Source organism: Danio rerio, chromosome 11 (genome assembly GCF_049306965.1).
Source record: "Danio rerio strain Tuebingen ecotype United States chromosome 11, GRCz12tu, whole genome shotgun sequence".
In the NCBI taxonomy this organism is placed as follows: Eukaryota; Metazoa; Chordata; class Actinopteri; order Cypriniformes; family Danionidae; genus Danio; species Danio rerio.
The window spans coordinates 33162475-33183984 of NC_133186.1; the positions used below are offsets into that span (position 1 = coordinate 33162475).

Sequence of the window (21510 nt, forward strand, 5' to 3'; positions counted from 1 at the left end):
GTCTACAACTATAAAAATCATGGTTTGATCAACTGCGATAAAACATTGTTTTGTCATCCAGAGCTATTCACAGAAAATATCAGCGTGAGAGTATGTAGAAACATGTAAACGCAAGTACATGGTAACAAGTTAACAAAGGTCCACAAACAAAGCACGACATATGTTGACTGATAAAATATATCAAAACCGACTTTAACATGTAGTCCTGAATAGCCTAGTTAGAGTGCTTTCACACCTGTGAATCGATTCAGTTGTTCTGAAACAGAGATTACAAATGTTACATTGTTGCTCGTTGCTCTTGGTGTGGTTCGCTTTCACACTGCAAAGTTTCTAATCGGAACAAAAGAGCTAAAACAAGTCACGTGTGAGTAAACTTTCCTCACATTGGTCAGAGTGTCAGGGTTATTTTGCAGAGTCCCGCTTAGCTCTCAGGAGAGGTGGTGGTTTGGTGGTGTTTGACAAGGTGCGCGCGATGTGTCTAAAGAGTGAGGAAAGATGAGGTGGGGGAGGGGTGAAAAGGGTGCGCGACGTAGCCTATTTGAGGAGCGGGAGGTAGATGCAAGATTACCGGGAGATCATCACTCGTTTGCGGGCATCCTGAGACTCGCAAAACTTCCCGCCCTACTCATAATTCTCTCTTCATATAGCCGTATGCCTATTACATATCCATAAAACACAGTGATATAACCGCGCTCGGATCGGATCACTTACTCACTGCAATTGATCCGCTCCAGAGTTCGTTTCAATCGAGCGGAGACCTCCTCCTTCAAGCAATCTCGGACCGATTGATTTGGTGCGAATCCGAGAGCGATTGGTGGTTTCACATATGTCAAACGAATCGCGCTAACTGGGCAAACAAGACAGGTTCCGAAACAAAACTGTAGGTGTGAAAGCACCCTTAGACTCGTGCTGAACCTTTTGGCTCGAATCTCTTTAGTGACATGTAAAAGCAGCCACTTAGTGTCCTAGAAAATCTGTGAGCCCCCAATACGTACCTAGAAGTATAAATTATACCTATAAACCATAAATAACATTGCTTTCAATCATGCTTTGTATGGTGAGGGTCTAACAAATACAATTGTAATGTAATTGTTACATCTACTCAAGTTTGTCCCTCATCCTGAATCATGGAGCAGTAGAACGAAGTAGTTTATTTATTATTTTTAGTTGTGAATTCATTTTAAGGAAACAAATCCTTTAAAATGCAGAGATTGCAATATGATAAAACGTAGAAAAGGAGAACGAAAAAACACCAATATAAATAAATAGAAGATAAATAAAAGCACAGAGGATGCATTTTAAGAGTGTTCGGCCGCTTGGCTGTAATTGCTTAAGACCCCCAAATCAATAAATCCACCCCTGCTTATCAAATCACTTTTTTTTGCATCTCCAGATGAATTACCGCAACCGGCCTGACGTGAAGACCCACTTGGACCGTCCACTAGTTGTCAATCCTCAGGAGAACCGCAACAACAACACCAACAAGCCCCGACCCGATGACCCAAACCCCCAGGAGCGAAGCGAAGAACACCCGTCCAGATCCCATCACCATCACAGCCACCATCACCACCACCACCACCACCACACTCACCACTCCAGCCGCCAGTCTCTGCACCTCCCAGAGCTGGCCGAGACCGGTTTTGAATGTGATGTGGAGGGCGCAGGTGAGCACAGGCGACCCCGACACCACCAGCACAGGCGGAGGGATGAAGATGGAGGAGAGAGAGGAAGGAAACACAGAGATCATCACAGCAGAGGAGAGACGGCTGGAGGAGATGCAGAGGACGGACAGGAGAAGCGGCAGAGGAGACATCGACATGCTAACCATGGGGATGGAGACGGGAGAAGGGAGAGGAGTCGACTGCATCGCAATAAGAAGTCAGTGTTGCTTTGTTTTTTCTTTATTTTAACCCTTTCACGTACAAGTTCTAAATCTTCAGCTGACCCCCCACCCCTGTGAGTTTTTTTTACGGTGAATATTATTTAGATCTCTTCTCTTTAAAGTTCTCATAGGGGCACATCAAGATTTATGCATAGATTGTTTTTGTCTCTATTTTTCTAACGTCAGAATTATAGTGCTCCATATATATAAGTAAACCCCTTACAAATCTTTTTAAATTCATATTTTTAATAGGAAGCTATACAAAATTATATTTGTGCATATACATTAGATTAGTAAATACTGAAGCCAAATCTGGAGCTTTTCTAACAAAATAACTTGCGATAACTGTCCAAAAACTAGTACACCCAAATGTATATGTATAGAAAAATATTAAACACCATTTAAAAAAAAAGAGGAAAATTCAGCAAAAAATATGAAAAATTTTGTTGAATATCTTTGATGACTAAAATATAATTTCAATAAATTTGAAAACAAAATGTTTTGTTTAAATGCACCAAAATACATTGCCTATATTCACTGAGAAATGGATAAAAAATATTAATTTTTAAAATGGGGTGTACTCAATTATGCTGAGCACTGTATATGTTAAATATCTAATATTCCGATTTTTATTTGTTTGCATTCTTATGTTCTAATCACACCGGTGTGATCGTACATGTGAAAGGCTTAACAAAACAAACTAACAGAACAATAACCACATATCACAACCAGTACATTGCTCAACCTCACAGTATCATCATCATGGCATAAACTGCAGATCAAAAAGAAGACCAATAAGAAAACATAAAGTAATAATAATATTCAAAGTATACACAAAATAACCAGGGATTATGGTGATCTACCAAGGTTTTGCAAAAAGGTAGCTGAAATCCTGAGATTTTAAATTTTAACGCAGATTTTAACATTCATTCATACATTTTCTTTTCGACTTAGTCCCTTTATTAATCAGGGGTCACCACAGCGGAATAAACTGCCAACTTATCCAGCATATGTTTTACGCAACGGATGCCCTTCCAGCTAAAACTCAGTACTGGCAAACAGATTTTAACATAAAAACTTTATTATTTTTTTTATTATTTTTAATGTATTAATTATAGGGGTGTGAACCTACACTGGTCACACGGTTCGGTTCGGTTACGATTATCATGCCATCGATTCGGTTAAATTCGATATCCTGGTGCATCACGATGCATTGACAATGCTTTCCGAACATAATTATATATATATATATATATATATATATATATATATATATATATATATATATATATATATATATATATATATATATTAGGGATGTAACGGTATCAGAATTTCACGGTACGGTAATACCTCGGTATGAATGTCACGGTACGGTATTTATTGAATCATTTACAGGAAAAAACAAAACTTATGAAAATACTCCAAAAAAGTGCCAAAAGTGTCAATGACATACAAATTAGCCATCTATCTGTAAGCTTTGAAACAGGAACTTCAATTTTAATAACAAAAAAATATTAAACCATGTAAAAAAATAAAGTTTCAATTTAGTATTGTTGAAAACTCATCACATTCAACATTTAATCACTCACTCACTTAGATAGAGATGGGTTTAAAGGAAAATTATCATATAAATATAATCTGGTAAAAGCTGGTATCTCTGGGTATTTACAATGTCCCCTGCAACAGAAAAAAACCCTCTCATTTGGGACTGAGGTTTCTGGGACATATGAGAGATATGACTTGGCCCAGGTTGACAGCAGTGGGTAACGTTGTGCATTGTCTTTCCCCCACTTGAGAGGACAAACCATGAGTGAGATAGAGGTCTCATGTCTGCATCAATCTGAACAGTGTGCTGACAACACCGCTATTCAGTACGTGCGCGACAACACAGCTGATAAGAACTCGCGCGACAACACCGCTATTCAGTACGCGCGCGACAACACAGCTGATAAGAACTCGCGCGACAACACCGCTATTCAGTACGCGCGCGGCGACAACACCCGCTTTAGAGTTTTCCAGCTCTTTTTCATCCCCGCTTCTAGCAGCACACTCCATTTCCGCATTACTGGATCTGTAGCGACAACAGACCGCAAGGGATGATGGTCAAGCATGGGCTGATGGGAATTGTAGTTTTCGCTACCTCCCGTTCGCTTCATTCGCCTGAGCAAATTTCTCAGAAGACCTATAGTTTTACCGAGTCATGCGACTACGGTAATATCGGAAAAAAATTAATATTGCGGTATGACGGTATTTACAATACCGTTACATCCCTAATATATATATATATATATATATATATATATATATATATATATATATATATATATATATATATATATATATATATATATATATATATATATATATTTATGATTTAAAAATTATTTTTTAAAACAAAAAAGTGAATAATTACAGACATAAATTAGTAAAATGTGTTTAAGTCAAACTATTGTATGTAGGTTTTGCTTTCTTGATGTTCATTAAATTATAGTTGCTTTTGAATATATGTCACAGCACATTTTAGATTCTAAAAGAGTGCTTCATATTCTGGAAATTATACTAAAATAACACTCATAGAATGAAGATCTTGTTTCAGCTGTTTATCTCTCATTCCTCGTTTTTGTTTTTTAGAGAGGGTAGTTTATCGACGGCTCGTCCAATTCAGCCAGGACTACCTCACACTGAGAGCCAGTATAGCGAGGATCTGGACAACCTGCGCAACAGCAGCAAGATGGCCATTCACGACCCTGACCCTGACCTCTATGACCCCTACTATGACCCAGAGCAGGCCAATAACCTGCTGAACCTGCGTGGACCAGATCTACATGACAGCAGTCTCATTCTGACAGACTCCAGCAAACTGGAGCACACTGCCATAGACATGCCCCCCATTTACCCCTCACTCAATGCCAAGCTACAAGGTGAGGGATGCATGATATGTATGTGTGTGTATGCAATTAAAAAAGAGGGATGACTATTTACTTAGCATTTACTTATCTGGGATTTGGAATAAGTGGAAGGTGAGTAAATGGTTTGAAAATATTGTCTTCTTTTTAAAGATTTTTTAACATTTTCTTTACATTAATTACAATTTATTTTTAACCCACATTTGGCCATATAGCCATATGTGATTACTTCATTTACATTGATTACAATTCATATGCATATATCAGAAAAGTTTAAAGTCTTGTAAAAAACCCCAGTGACACTCCAGGGTTCTTCCAAAGCGCCCTACAAGGCTCAAACCTTAGGTCCACATTTTATTATAATATTAAAAAAAAGAGTGTTAGATAAAGTGTCAAACTGAGTTTTTCCCTGCCTCACAGGCTTATTGCAGATCAATTAACAAGAAAATTGCTTATACATTTATGTATTTAATTTGTTTGCTATTTAATTATATTTGGGAATCGGCCTTATTCCTATCAATCTAAAGATATAATGCAGTAATATAATAAAATCCCCATTTGTTATGACAGTGTCTTCTGTTTTCTGGGGTAGCTGTAGAATATATTAAGTTAGATCAGGGGTGATCAAACTTTTTCTTATGAAGGGCCAAAACCAAACCTAATTGAGGCTAGTGGGCCAAAGGTAAATATTTGCCATGGGTAATTTCCTAATTGACTAAAAACATTAACTTGTATTAACTAATACAGTATATATTTTTTTTACATTTTATAATGAACTTATTACAGTAAAAACCAAACAGTCTCATTTACAAAAGAATTACACTAGTTTTTGCCTTGATTTGCTTACTGATGTCTTCTGCATAGACCTCTATCTGTCGAGTGACAGTATTTACATTTTAAAATAAAATAAGATTGATTTACAACATTTAATTGAAACATTTTTATTTAAGTTTGCTTTAAATGAAATAAACAAAAAGCAATAAAACAAACAAATAAAGGTTACGTCAAATTAGACGATCTCTATGTTAAAGAGAGGTACCCTCTCCATCATTCTCATTTTCCTCTCTGATAGGATGGTGGGCCAAATCAAGGGTTACAATGGGCCTACTTTGGCCCGCAGGCCCTACTTTGGGCATCTCTGATTTAGATAGTCAGACTTAGCATTAATTTAGTTGCTCAAATGTGTTTAAGATGACCTTTTCAATAATGGCTCATGGTTTAAATAGACTGTTTTTATTTCACTTTTGGTATGCTTGTCATTTAATGCTGTTCGTATCATATGGAATTGAATTAACAGTTAACAGTTTCAACACCTGACAGTTCAAAACTAGACATTGGCTTGTTAAAAACCAATATGTAATTGTGTTTAAAGCCTGTTATTGAGCATTCCCTTTTTTCCTACATTGTTCAGTGAACAAGAATGCCAACACAGAGCCAGCTAAAGAAGGGGAGAAGAAAGAGGAGGAAGAAGACGATGGTGGCGATGAAGAAGGCCACAAGCGCATTCCACCTTTTAGTTCTTGTTTCATCCTATCCACAACCAACCCGTAAGAGTGTCCTTGTGTGTTTGTTTGTGAGAGTTAGTGCCAAGCAAATGTCATTCATCTCAACCGGTGTGTGTTTTCAGCTTCCGGAGATGCTGTCACTACATCCTCACTCTACGTTATTTCGAGATGTGTATTCTGTCCGTTATCGCTATGAGCAGCATCGCGTTAGCAGCAGAAGATCCCGTCTCACAGGATTCAGAGAGAAACAAAGTGAGCAAAAAGATTTTAAATATATGTTTACTGTCGTAACTAATATTTATGCAAGTATTTTGTTGACCAATAATAGATACATACTGTAGAAATGCAGGGTTTCTCACAATTCTGTCATGTTGTCCCAACACAAATTAAGTTAACAAATGTAAGTGTATTGAACATAAAACAATAAAGTTGTCCAGTGCATATAGTTTATAGATCCATAATTGTATACTGTAATTCAATAATAGTAACATGTGACCCTGTCAAAATGTATATAATCGCCACAGAGTACCATCTGAATGGTTTCATGTTAAATATCATGCGAATGTGCGCATCTGGTGTGCAATACTTTGAGCGCACCGTGTTGCGGCGCCGAGAGTTTGACCTGCTTCACAGTTTTATCACAAGTCTGAAAGCAAGTCTAAAATGAATCTAATTTTGTGTTTTAGGAAGAGGGGAGTGTCTAGGAAAAGGCGTAGAAAACAGGCATGACTAGATTAGTTGAAGATCTTGTTTTAGGGTGCTAAGGTTTCACCTGCTCTGACCAGCTTGAAAGTATGCCTTAGCATTTGTATCACTTTGGCACAGCCAGTGCTCAGGAAGCAAGAGGTTTTAAGGTCTGAGTTTGAATGAAATAAGATAATTAAAAACCAAAGAATATAACTTTTCAGTTATATACGTAAAGAGCAGGCATGTCCAAACTCTGTCCTGGAGAACCGGTGTCCTGCAAAGTTTAGTTCCAACCACAATAAGACACACCTGGGCTAGCTAATCAAGCTCTTTCTAGGCTTTCTAGAAACATCCTTGCAGGTGTGTTGAGGCAAGTTGGAGCTAAAATCTCCAGGACACAGGCCCTCCAGGACCGAGTTTGGACACCCCTGGTATTGTTATTTGAAACTACATTAAATACATGTATTTTCCACAAATCTTATTATGAGTAATGGCAAAAATCATTAGAGTATTTAGTAAAAATTGTCCCTACATAAATCTAATAAAATGCAAGTTTTGATGTATAATTTCCATTGGTAAGAACTTAATTTAGACAAATTTAAAGGCGATTGTCTTAATTTTTTTGTTCTAAACTAGATTTAAACCAGATTTTCAAGTAGCTTTATCCTGGCCAAATATTATGCTATCACTACAAACCATCAATCAATTAAATTTATTTATTTATTTATGTATTTCCAAATTGACACATATAACTGGTTTTGTGGCACAGGGTCACATTTACGTTTATGTTCATTTTTCCAAATCAAATGATATTTTGAGGGAAATGTCTTAGACAAGTCACTTATTAGTTCAGACAAAAACATTTTTAAATAAATAATTATATAAATAAATAAATAAATAAATGCCAATAGTTTCAACTACTTAGCCTCAAATCTCAGGTTAAGTGGATGTCGTGTGATTTAATCTCAAATAGACTTTGCATTTTATAGAACACATTTGTAATCAATTTTTTTCCTGTTATCCAGGTTTTGCGTTATTTTGACTACGTCTTTACTGGAGTGTTCACCTTTGAGATGCTTATCAAGGTAAATCCTTGGTCAAATGACTTCCGTGATTGAGTTTCTGTGTGTGGTTTCGCCTCTTTGCTTTATTCCTCTGCTTTGTGTTTCAGATGGTGGTGTTAGGCTTGATTTTGCACGAGGGCTCATATTTTCGTGACCTGTGGAACTTTCTGGACTTTGTAGTGGTTAGTGGTGCCCTGGTAGCCTTTGCCTTCACGTAAGTGCCCTTTTACCCCCTGCGTCTCCTGCCGCACAGTGCCTGCCTGCTGCCCCTTATCTTCTCCTCTGCCACCCTGGAGCCTTGTCAATACTCTCTCTTCTGGTCTCTTTTTCTTCTCCTGTCAGCACTGTTTTGCTCTTTTCAGCTTTCTATCTCTGTTATTTATTTTTTTGTCACTTTGCTTTCTGTCTCACTCAATCAGTCACACAAATGAAGGCCTTTCTCTCTTTCCACACACTCAAGCGCACCCACTATCTGTCCAGACCAACCTGTCTGTCTCTCTTTTCTCTCTGGCCAATCAGATCCCCAGCTTTTAAATTGTTCACTCCTCTGTTTCTTTGTCATCCAACTGCTGCCATTAGCCTGTGTTTGTCTTTAGTCTCACATTATTCATCCTACATCGTATCTCTCACTGAACGCCTTTTATTAATTTCATTCTTTAACTGTAAATTAACTGATCAGTCTATGAGCTTTTGATTTTTCTGAAACAAACTCCTGTCAATACCAACAATAACACTAGTAGGATGCTAAATGAGAAGGCATTGGGGAATTGCATTGAAAATGTTAGATTTGTATTTTATATGTATGCTTCAGAAGTGATGTGATCTTTGTATTTTGAAGTTCAATACAAATCAAAACATCATATATTTCTCATTAAATTGTATGATGCATTTTTAAACTTCATTATTTTTCACTTTTAGTAAAAAGTGCATTTCATTTAGACAAATATTTAATTAAAGTGTTTTTTGTAAAAAATCTCTATTGTGATAAATAAGAAATTAAAATATGGAAGTAATGAAGAGACGATTTGATAATTCGTACTTTTATTAGATTAGTGATTTACAATAAATTAGTATTTTATTTGTTAGCTATTCAGTTATATGTAAAATATATAAATGGAAAAAAAACATCATCATATATCAGTTAATTACATTAATCTACAAAATGTAATATTTTGTTTAAATGTTAAGGGGCACCTATGATGAAAATCATCTTTTGTTAGCTGTTTGGACAGAACTGTGTGTAGGTATAGTGTCCATAGTCATATTGGGGTGTTATAAAGACAATAAGTTATTGTTTTAATTCCTGATGTTAAAATAGGATCCAAATCCCTCCCATTTTGAGGCCCACCAAACGTAATGTAGGAGTGCAGTTTCCCCACCCAGCGAATTAATTGACAGCTGCATATTAACATGTCTCCGTTGTAATGCAAATAATTATATAAAAAAGACAGGGCGTGCGCAAAGCAACTGGGATTAAAAGATCTGTTCAGCTCTTTGTGATCATCAATCATATTCAAATGTGATAAAGAATGAGTTTTACAAGTTTAAAACGTTTTTAAACAGTGCATGTTCATCATTAATTACAGCGATTTAACCGTCTTTACCACCACAGTCGCATGACAGTAAAAATATAAAAGACGACGATTCAATCCCAGATTGTAGACGTTAAATCAGGTTTATTTTGTACATTAACATAATGGACATCCATACAGCAGTAAATATTAACGTGTACCCTGTCACATTTGTCGTGCAAAAACAGTGCAAAGTTAAACTCGTGTGTGTGTGTGTGTGTGTGTGTGTTTGTGTGTGTGTGTGTGTGTGTGTGTGTGTGTGTGTGTGTGTGTGTGTGAGACTCATCATTGCAGAAAGGCTTGAATCAACTACACAACAAATACATCAAATAATCATTGGGAAAGTTTTTACTGTAGGATTTCTCACATTTGTTATGTAAGATCTGCTTTCATCATTTCAGTGACTGTGCTGTTTATCTGAGATTAAGGCACACTCAGACGGGCATGTGGAAACGGTGGGCATGGAGAACTATCATTAAAAGCAAAGGCAACTAAAACAATTATTCCAATTACAATATTCTGAAAGCTAAAATAAATAATCTAATGGATATTTTGAGCTGAAAATTTACAGACACATTCTGGAGACACAAAAAACTTAAATCTTGAAAAAGGAGTAAAATAGGTGCCCCTTAATGTGCTAAAATACCTTAAAAATAGACAAATAAAAATAAGTACAAAGACATCCATCCATTTTTCCATCCATCATCATTCCATTATCCTAGTATTTACCATAACCCTCTCCCGTCACACTTTCCCCCTGCTGAGAAGGGTAGTTTTGAGCCCTGCGGGGCCCAGTGGGGGCGAGGGGTCTCCAGGCACCTGTAGCCCTTTAGTGCCCAGGCGGTTTCCATGTCTGGATCAGCGAGGGCCCGTCCTGCACAGGTACTCTTTCTTTCCTTTGCACGGCCTGAGGGAGCAGCAGCCTGGGTGATAGAAAGAGGGTGGTGGAAGTCAAAAAAGCTGAAACCCAGAGCGGGATGATCAGGAGAGTGTGCAAACATGAGCCTGGAATGATTTTTAGCCCTTTTTTATTGCATGTTTGATCCAGTGTGTGTACATCCTCCTCAGTCTCATAGACCAGATTACATTTATGTTCATGGAAGAAATTTGTTTCGCTTGTTTGTGAGATTATGTGAGATTAGTCTTGAGATAACACCCAGCATACAATTGTGTTTAATAGACATCTAAACATGGACAGCTAGGCTAAAAAAAGGCTAAACTTGGGCTGTCAATCTAATAGACATCTATAAGAATAGCACAAAACTAGACTAGTCCTCAAATAGACAGATCAGACAGACTTCATATGTCTAGTCATACTGTACATTTCTGTTTATTTTATGACTAGTCTAGTTTTGGCCTATTCTTTGATGTCTATTAGATTTTCACTCAAATTTTGTCTTGTTTTAGCCAAGACGACAATGTTTAAATGTCTATTAGACATCTATTAGACATCTTTAAAGAAAATGCTTGCTGAGCACTCAGATTTGACTTGGTTGCATTACAAGTAATAGTTGGACACTTTTAGACAAGGCTTTAGATTAAATATAGTAGTCAACATTTGAAGTGCATCAAGAATATTGAGTGTTGTTTGGTAGTTTTAGACACTTTTCTTAAACTTTTTTGACCCACTTCAAATTCTGCCTACTGTATATATCCAAAAATAAGTGAGTAAATACACATGATCTTTTTTTTTTTCAATTTAATATTTGGCATTATATAATTTCTGGAGCACATGGCAAGTTACTTAAATATATTATTCAATACTGCCGATTATGTTCTGGTAGTTTGGAATTGTTGGAATTTGCATTTGTTTGAATTGTATTTCTGGTTGCCAGATTAGTCAAAATTATAACATTAAATATTTAGCACTTTAAAAACATGGTAAAGAGCACCCTTTTGCTATGATGATGTAATAATTTTGCATATAAAAATAATACATAGATACTTCTGTGATGTAATCAATATGCTATGTGATATACACTTCCTGGCCACTTTATTAGGTACACCTATCCAACTGCTCGTTAACACAAATGTCTAATCAGCCAATCACATGGCAGCAACTCGATGCATTTAGGCATGTAGACAGACATGGTCAAGACGATCTGCTGCAGTTCAAACCGAGCATCAGAATGGGGAAGAAATGTGATTTAAGTACTCTGAGCGTGGCATAGTTGTTGGTGCCACACTGGCTGGTCTGAGTATTTCAGAAACTATATGCCACAAAGGATTAAGTTCTGAAGGCAAAAGGGGGTCCAGCTTGGTACTAGTAAGGTGTACCTAATAAAGTGGCCGGTGAGTGTACATGTATACATTGTTACTCACACAACATGTTGATACAGTACACTACTTTCAAATTATCTTTTTTTTCAGTGGAAAAAAGGCCCGTATCAAACTGTTTTGTTTAAACATGTTGGATATATTTTAGTACAGTGACTACTAGAATATCAAAAGATGAAAAGACATTTGATTTTTTAATTCATGACCCCTTTAAGTCATTATTCGCTTAATATTGAGTTTTTTGACTAATTGTTAACACTGCTTTTCAACATCCAAAAAAAAGTAGAGACTGAGGAAGGTGGACATACTGTAGCTATGTATATCAGTCAAAGCATCATCATACATACAATGGCCTTAAATGTCATTTAAGAAAATATATGTCCAAAATTTGGGAAATCCTTACTTTTATTCAGCAGGTATGTGTTACGTTGACTAAAAAATGACAGTACAAATATTTATGTTGCTGTAAAAGATTTCATATTCAAATAATATGTTTTATTAACCTTTCATTCATTAAAAAGTTCTGAATAAAGTCCACAATAATAATAAGCACAACTGTTTTCATAAATGTTAATCAATTTCACACATATAAACAGATACACATGCAAACCCCAGAAGTTTGTGTCTGTTGTATATTTATTAATGTCTTACTATATATGTATAATTCTATATCTTTTTTTAGTGTAAATACTTCATTTATTCCCAAATGAAGGCTGATAGTATGCTGATGTGAATGACCGTGTCTTAGCTGAATGCCTGCAGTGAAATCTATCAGCCTGTATGTTCACATACACATGTCCTGATAGGTTTCAATCCTGCTTTGAGTTAAAAATCACTCCACAGGCAGCGCTTAAATTTCATCCCCCTTCCCCTGACCCCGATCTAAATGAACCCTGTCCGCCCTGTTTTTGTCCTGTGTCTCATTCCTCAAAAACAAGCTCTTCCCCATCCACCTTTCCTCTTCTCTCCTTTCCTCCATCAGCACTAAGCTGCCTTGGACAGACTCCAGCTGTCAGGCTGTTTATCATTCGGGCCTCCATTTGTTGAGTCTGACAAAGTGAGTGAAAAAGAGAGACCACAAGAGATCTAGAAGGATATGGTCAAGTAGAGATGCACCGATCAACTGGCCAGAATTGTTTTTTTTCTCTTTATTCTGACAAACAGATTCTGTACCGGCAGTACAGGGCAAAAACTTATGGAAAAACATGAAATATTCTGCATTAAATTTAACAAATATTGATCTTGATTCAATTTATACTGTGAGTTTATAATGGTTTCAATTTTATTTACATATTTACATTAAAATATTTAATTATTAATTAAGTATTAATTTAAATCACTGCTTGCCTAGGCTGATTTTTGAATCTATATTGTGATTACAGTGCAGAGTTTTTTTTTCTATTTAAATCCCTGCAGATAGTTCAGCCGGTAAAATAAATCAAATTAAAAAAGCAAATAAATTAATGAATAAATACTTTTTAATATACAAATGCAATCAATTATTCATACACTGTAAAAAACGACAAGTTTAATTTACTTAAAATAATTGAGTAAACCTGTAGCTTTTAAAATAGTTCTAACACTTTACTTAAAAAGTGGGAAAACCTGTTGCCTTAAAATATTTAAGTAAATTAACTATGTGCATATTTATAGTTAAATCAACTGAACAGTTCCAAGTTACAATGGATTTACTTACTTTTTAATAAATAGTATTAATAGTTTAATAATAGTAAATACTTAATTTATACAATATATACTCAATATTCATAGTCAGTTTTCAAATCTGTACCCATATTTTCACATTTTTATTGCTTTACAACAATCAAAAATCTGCCGATTTGCTTAAAGTTTCCAATTGTAATCGGCCAGGGAAAATTTTAAATGGTGCATTGCTACTGTAAAGAAAAACAAGAAAAGAAGACTCCAGGTTGACAGTGACTTCTTGTTAATTCGCTCATCTTGTGTCCTTCTTCTGTTGTTGTCTCATTTTCACTTTCCGTCACTCACATGTTAATGAAATGAAAGCTTATATACTTTCATTATGACCTGTGAATGTTTACTCACCGTCATGTTGTTTTTAACTTGTGTTTCTACTAAATAAGTAAGAGTATGCAGGTTTGATGCAACATGAGGGCGAATAAATGATGATCAATGTTTATTTTTGAGTGAACTATTTAATTTAGGTCTTGTTTTCTCCACTTTGATGCAATCTGGTTATACTGTAGGGATGAATACATGACATCTCAGAGTGTCCAGAACAGTGGTTTTCAAACATTTTGGTATCATGGACCCCCTTGAAAGGCATCTATATAGTCTAGTTTCTTGCATAAAGACTAAGTTTGTAACACTATAATATGGTTCTATAAAATACCAGATTTATGGTGTTAAATTATACATGGGCCTAAATATTTGTAGGTTTATTTAATTGCAGTTTCTACCTTTTTAAAATATTGTATTTATGTACAGCTATATATATATATATATATATATATATATATATATATATATATATATATATATATATATATATATTTGTGAATTTTATTAAATAATTTATTTCCTCTTGTAATAATTTTTATGCATCTTAATTTAATTAAATGTTTTATTTTAATCTTATTTTATTGATTAATTATTAATTATGTTTAATTTAGCCCAGTTTGAAAACCCCTGACCCAGAATAATTCAGTTTGCTGGAGGAAAAACTTGCCTGTTTGTTATAGTTTCACAGAAAGAACAAAATGACTCATCAAATGTTTAACCTTTCAAGACCTCATTCTTCTCAAGAAGAATGAAGTTAACACAAATACCAGAGAAGCATGTGAACAAAATAGGGTTGTTTAAGGTGATAATGCGCTGAGTTGCAGACTCAATTTGCTGCTTAAAAGTTATTCAAACCAAAATACCATCCCGCACTGCCACCTTGAGGCAACAGCAGCATGGCGGCCATTTTGGCTCCACTGCAGTCAGTTGTGGATTCTCCTCCATTCCGGCTCCAGTGTCGGATATAGTGTGCTGATTCAAGGATCTCCCTGTGATTTGGCATGGTGGAGTGAGGGTTCACCCTACTGCAGTGGGCTGTCCTGATCTATAAGGGTGACAAGTTTGAATCCTCAGTTATTGATTGGGGACTGGCCCAGATTAAAGGCCTGCCAAATACCTGGCAGAAGCGAGTGTGTGAGAGGGATTCAGTCAATACGGATGAGAGCCGCACACTCAGGTGTGTGTGTGTGGGTGTGTGTTTTTGTTTATGCTACGTTGTGAGCACCAAGTGTTCGCCACAAGGAGTTTTAAAATTGTGGAGACCAACTTGGGGGAACAATATATAAAATGCACAATACTGTTTATTTAAACGTGTAAAAATTCACACACACACACACACACACACACACACACACACAAAAAGGTTTTTAAAAAAGAGGTTTAAGGGTTGGGTTGTTTTTAGGTATATGTTATATTGATTGTTTCGTATAAAAATAATATAAGTCTGTGAAAGGTTCCAACTATTCAAGGAAAACCAATACAGTATGTGTGTTTGGCAAATGTGAACATGAGTTAGTCCAATAAGTAGGCCCACACAAAATATGCGCATGCAGACATCCACAGCTTTTAGCCCATCATTGAGTCTTTTTATTTACTTGTGTAAATGAGTGTAAATATGTATATTTATTCTGTTTTTAAATTATTTTCAGAAATTTTATTGAAATTGAAAGATAAAACAATTAAATTCAAGCAAAATATTGCAACAAAAAAGATTTAATTTACAACCTACAAAATTTCAACTACATTTAAAAAATTGTTTTGCTCCTCTTGATTTTTCCTCTTTTTGTATTTGTATTTAATATATTTTTATGCAGTTTTTGCACTGTTATCAAACGTTATTTTGTTAGATAAGATCCAGATTTGGCTCCGGTGCTGACTAGTCTAATGCATATGCAAAAATATTATAGCTTCCTATTAAAAATAACTATTTGTGAGCACTGTACATTTTTTTGCTTTAAAAGATTATTAAACTAGTTACTTGAACTATTTTAGGGTGAACTACCCCCTTGAAGACACATTGAGCAAAGTTGGCACCTGTAAAAGTGGATTTCACATTAAAAGTATTATTTCTGTTGTTTTTCAGTTTAACTGTGATCAATTTCACTTATTCACTATACAATTTGAATCATCCTGTTCATCAAAAGGCCTATTGTAGGTGTAGATTAAGTCTTAGTGCATCTTAAATAATCCCTGACCACTGAGCCTTTCAACTCTTTTTAAATCATTGGCTGGGGCTTTTCCTTTGGTCCTTTTTCTCTCTCTCTGTGTTTGTCCGTCTCTCATATTGATGTTCTTCCTCTGCCAAGCCACTCCCAGTATCTTGTTTCTTTTTTCTGTCTCTCTTTCTCTTTTTCTCTGTGTTTGTGTGTGTGTATGTGTGTATTCCTTTCTCTCTTCTGTCTCTTCCGCTGTCTGTCTCTGACCCTCTCTTATGTCTTCGCCTTGGTGATCAACAGGAGCTTCTCTGGGTAAAGTCTCTCCCCTCTTTATTGTGGCACGGCTACCGTCCAGCTTACGCGATGGCTTCTCTCTCTTTCTTTCTTTTTCCCTTCCCGATCATCCCTCCCTTCCTCTTGATTCACTCACTCTGGTTCTTTTTATTTTATTTGGAGTCTAATGAAAGTGTGGACCCGAACACCAAGTATCTGAAGAGTTTTGCACACAGCTTATGGTTTTGTTCACAGTCAGGAGCGAGTAATTGATTATTGGTACCCTGGATCTTTGCCAGCGCTCCGACTCAATCAATCTGCCATCAGCTGGCCGGTCTTCAACTGGGACTTGTCAGGAAGTTCATAGTTAAAGGCAGCCGTCTTTGGCCGCTTGATTGAAGAGTTCACCTCTGTTTGTGTTTGGGACATGTGTAAATACTTTAAAAAAAGCAGCCCTGCCACTTTCACAAGACAATGAGGATTCATACAAGAAGTGACGGCTAACACTGTCTACACTGTTTGTGCACAAATAGTCAAGTCGGCTCTATAGAATTTCTAATTGTGGATTTTATATATATCAAATATTTTTTCACCATCTGTCTTTAATGTAATTTCATTTATATTTGAGTTTATTTTTATTCTAAAATAACCGTTTTAATATTTATGTTTTATCTAATAAACAACATCACTATCAACTCAATATTAACCCTGTTATTTGTTTATAGCCAAAATCTGTTTATTTGTAGTGTAATTTATTTATTTTAGTTCGTTTTATACTAAAATGACCCTTGTAATCAGGCCTGTAGCCAGCTATGAGGTCACCAAGGTCCAGGCCTCAGTATATTTTTCATGTTTCAAGAATTGTAGGTGTTGTAAATAATAAAAAATAAATCATGTTGTGTAATATAAAAAGCTGCATTCACCATTTTACCATGTTGCCAGATGTAATTAACAGGGAGTCAGTGGATTCTTAAAAAGTCTTAAATCCCATAGTATAAAATAAGGCCTTAATTAGTCTTAAATCTGCCTTTCAGAGGTCTTGAAAAAGCAATCAAATCAACCTCGTAAAGAAGATTTTGTGTACGTTTTGAAATTTACTTAAACATCTATCAAGGCCATATAGTCTTTGGCGGAACCCAATAAAATGCTTATTCCTGATTTTATTTCAGTGTGAAAGTGCCACTGTGTTTTTAATATGATCAGTTAAACATCTTAAAATGTTATTTAAGCTATATTAAACATTTATTTTGTCTTACAAGCTTTTAAAATATTTGCTATGTGATAAAAAAAAATCTGGTAGACATTAGTCTTAATTGTTTAAAGAGAGAAAACATCATGTCAGCAAATGCTTTACCAAAACAAGATCAAGCTAAATCAGAAAGTAATTATTTCTAAAACAGAGAGCAGCGATGTCGTCTTACAGCAAGAAGGTTGCTTATTTGAGCCCCAGCTGGATCAGTTGGAGTTTCTGTGTGGAGTTTGCATGTTCTCTCCGTGTTTGCTTGGGTTTCCTCCGGGTGCTCCGGTTTCCCCCACAAGTCCAAAGACATGCGCTATAGGTAAATTGAGTAGGCTTAATTGTCTGTAGTGTATGTGTGTGAAGGAGAGTGTATGGGTGTTTCCCAATGATGGGTTGCAGCTTTAAGGACATCCGCCTCGTAAAACATATGCTGGATAAGGTCATTCCGCTGTGGTGACCCCTAAATAATAAAGGGAGTAAGCCGAAAAAATAGAATGAATGAATAAATGTAAATCTATACATATATAGACTATTGTTATATTTAATTTAATAATAGGCATTAGTTATTGACATTGGAAAATGCTGTTCTGTTAGTGTTGGTAATGCAATTTGGTGGAACGGATGTTATTATGATTTTTGAAAATATAATTATTATTTCATTATTAATTAATTAATAATAATTTTAATATGTTTTTCACACTTTGTATGTATAAATAAGTGTTTAGGATGGTCATTAGTTGTGCTGCATGCTGTACTATAAAACTGCTTTAAATTTCATTCTGTGTGGTATTAAAAAGGTCTTAAAATTTTTTTAATATAACTCTTAGAAACCTGCAGATACCCTGATTAAAAGCATCTTTGGATGTTTTTTTGACACATAATAAGAGTGTTAATAAAACGAATTAGGTTGGTAATACAGTAGGAAGACGAAGGTACATGTAAGGGTTTTGTGTCCTATTACAAGATTTAAACATATTTTAGTGCATTTTTAGGGTATTTCTTTTGTTTTGTTTTTTATTTTAAATTTATTTTACTAGTTTACTCATTAATTTGCATCATTATTGACCCAATATTAATCTCACAGTTTAAGTTTTAACTTTTAATATTTTTAAAATAGTTTTAAAAATTAAATCTGTCTTCAGAGGTCTTAAATATACAATCAAACAACCCCGTAAAGAAGATTGTGTTCATGTAAGAGTGTTTCTTTTGTTTTGTTTTTGTTTTTTCCAATATCTGGCAACACAGCATTGTAGCTATTGTTATTGTAATCCCTGGACCTCGAAATCTTCAAACCCTGGCTATGGCCATGCTTTAAATTTATTTTGCTAGGTTAATTATTATTTTATATTTACATTACTATTAACCCATTATTAACCACACTTTACGTTTTATACAATTTTTTTAAATAGTTCTACAACAAAATATTTAGTATATCTATTATTTTTGTTTATTTCTTTGCCATTCTATGCATTATATATGTATACATTCTCCCTTATTTTTAGTATTAAACTTAGAGCGAATTTGTCCATGGAAGTAATTGGACATTTTGTTTAGACATAAGCTACCTCCAGTGTAGACAGTCTTTAGCCCTTATAGCACCACATAAGTGTCTTGATCAAAAGTTCGTCAAAATGACCAGGATTTCTTCTAAATTTCTTGTAAAATCCAGAGGTGTTTTAGTGGCAGGAAGTTTCTTAACAGTTTTCCCCTCTTTTTTGTTTTGTTTCCTTCTTTAATTTTGAATGCAATGAAATGACCTTGTAACTTGTCTTTGTCTCCTGGTTTGAGCTTCCTCAAGTTCTTCTAGGGACAAGATACAGTTGGACGCAAGTCCTCTAGCCTTCTGCATCTCAATAAACCCTCAGTCTTGTCATGTTACCTACAATTAACACAAACAGCCTCCATATCCCAGACCTTCATTCCCCTGTATGATCTAACACAGCTAAAAAATAATAATAAAAAAAGAAAGAAAGAGGTTTGGCTGGGCATTGCACCGAAAAATGCCTGACAACTTTGATACTCACTTGATATTTGAATGTGCTATGCTGTTGGAATGCTTAGAGTAGGTAAAATAAATAGACAGCAAACCGTAGTTATGAATCTGAAGGCCTGTGAAGACTTGCTTGAAAAAAATGAAGATTTGCATTCCAATACAAATCAATCTTCAAAATCATATATATTACACTATTAACTGCATGGTGATATTGAAACTGCTATTTTGAGCTGGAAGGAAGCTAAAGGAACATTCTACATGTCAAATATGGTGAAAAGGGAAGTCTTTATATTTCATTCTGCCTCATGTTGACGTCTTGTTGTTTTCCTCCAATCCACAGGGGGAGCGGTAAGGGGAAAGACATCAGTATCATCAAGTCTCTGAGGGTTCTAAGGGTGCTGCGTCCACTCAAGACCATCAAACGTCTTCCAAAACTAAAAGTACTGTCAAAACTGCACAGCTGTGTTACATGTTACTGCATCATCCTATGTCTCGTTAGCCCGGTTAGCATACTTTGCTAATTTACCTGGTCTGTTTTTCCCAGGCGGTGTTTGACTGTGTAGTAAACTCTCTGAAGAATGTGTTGAACATCCTCATTGTCTACATGCTGTTCATGTTCATCTTCGCTGTGGTGGCCGTGCAGCTTTTTAAAGGACGATTCTTTTACTGCACTGATGAGTCTAAAGAGTTTGCCCGAGACTGCAGGTAATTAGAGGTTATCCAATTAAAGGTGTGAATCCTGATTTTGTTTGGCTTTACAAAGTTTTTACGCACTACAGTTTTGGTAATACTTTAGTTTAGATCACAATGCTATTAACTACTGGCTTATTACCTGCCTATTATTAACAGTTCATTAGTAGTTATTAAGTATGATCTTATTCTATATCCTAAATCTCACCCAAAACCTAAATTCTACCTCACAAACTATTAATAAATATCTAATTAATAGTTTATTAAGCTAGTAGTGTTAGTTAATGGGGTCACACTTTACAATAAGGTTCATTAGTTAATGTTAATTACTGCATTTACTAACATTAACAAACAGTGAACAATACATTTACCACTGTATTTGTTCATATCAGTTAACGTTAGTTAATGAAAATACAGTAGTTCATTGTTAGTTCATGTTAACTCATGGTGCATTAACTAATGGTAACAAACATGGACTTGGATGTTAATAATGCATTAGTAAATGTTTAATTATAATTAATATATGCTGTACATGTGTTGTTCATGATTAGTTCATGTTAGTAAATACATTAACTAATGAACCTTATTGTAAAGTGTTACCGTTAATAGTTTGTCAATACTGTGAATTGTGACCTAAACTAAAGTGTTATAATTTTTTTTTAATAAGGTTAAGTGTAAAGGTATTGTCCTTGGTGTAAACAGCCTCACTGGTTCTTAAAAAAAACTGTAAGTGTATTTCTGATTCAGGGGCGAAAATTTGGTGTAAGGGCATAGTAAATAGAGGTAAAAAAAAAAAAACTGAACTCAACTTCTACCATACAAGCTGTTAATAAATAGCTGATTAGTAGTTTATCAAGCTAGTTGTATTCGTTAATGACTTGTTAGTACAGTGAATTGTGAACTAAACTAAAAAGTTATCAGTTTTTTAATGGGATTAGAAGTTTACTGCATGGTCCAGAATAGTGCATTTAAAGGGATAATTCACCCAAAAATGAAAGTTCTGTGATTGTTAGCTCCCCCCTTTGCTTGTTCAAAACCTATTTAAGTTCCTTTCTTCTGTTGAAAACAAAGGAAGATGTTTTGAAGAATGCTGGTAAATGTTATCTATTGACTTCTATAGTAATGTTTTTCTACTATGATAGTCAATGGGTTTAAGCAATCAAAATTATTCAAAATATCCTTTTTGTGTTTAACAGAAGAAAAAAAGTCAAAACGTGAAGTAA

General features: G+C 35.1%; 1 protein-coding gene across 5 annotated transcripts in view; it reads left to right on the forward strand.

Annotated features, from left to right (window-relative positions):
• The window catches only part of cacna1ab (calcium channel, voltage-dependent, P/Q type, alpha 1A subunit, b), a 277483-nt gene that overhangs the window by 175852 nt on the left and 80121 nt on the right, over positions 1–21510 (forward strand). For all 5 annotated transcript variants that reach the window (XR_012386850.1, XM_073916059.1, XM_073916060.1 and 2 more), the window contains 8 exons: positions 1394–1878; positions 4517–4806; positions 6203–6338; positions 6419–6548; positions 8009–8068; positions 8155–8261; positions 19938–20037; positions 20142–20302. Coding sequence is in view for 4 of the 5 variants with exons in the window: in XM_073916059.1 (XP_073772160.1) it covers positions 1394–1878; positions 4517–4806; positions 6203–6338; positions 6419–6548; positions 8009–8068; positions 8155–8261; positions 19938–20037; positions 20142–20302 (1469 nt within the window). In the remaining variant the exon portion in view is untranslated. The remainder of the gene's footprint in view (positions 1–1393; positions 1879–4516; positions 4807–6202; positions 6339–6418; positions 6549–8008; positions 8069–8154; positions 8262–19937; positions 20038–20141; positions 20303–21510) is intronic.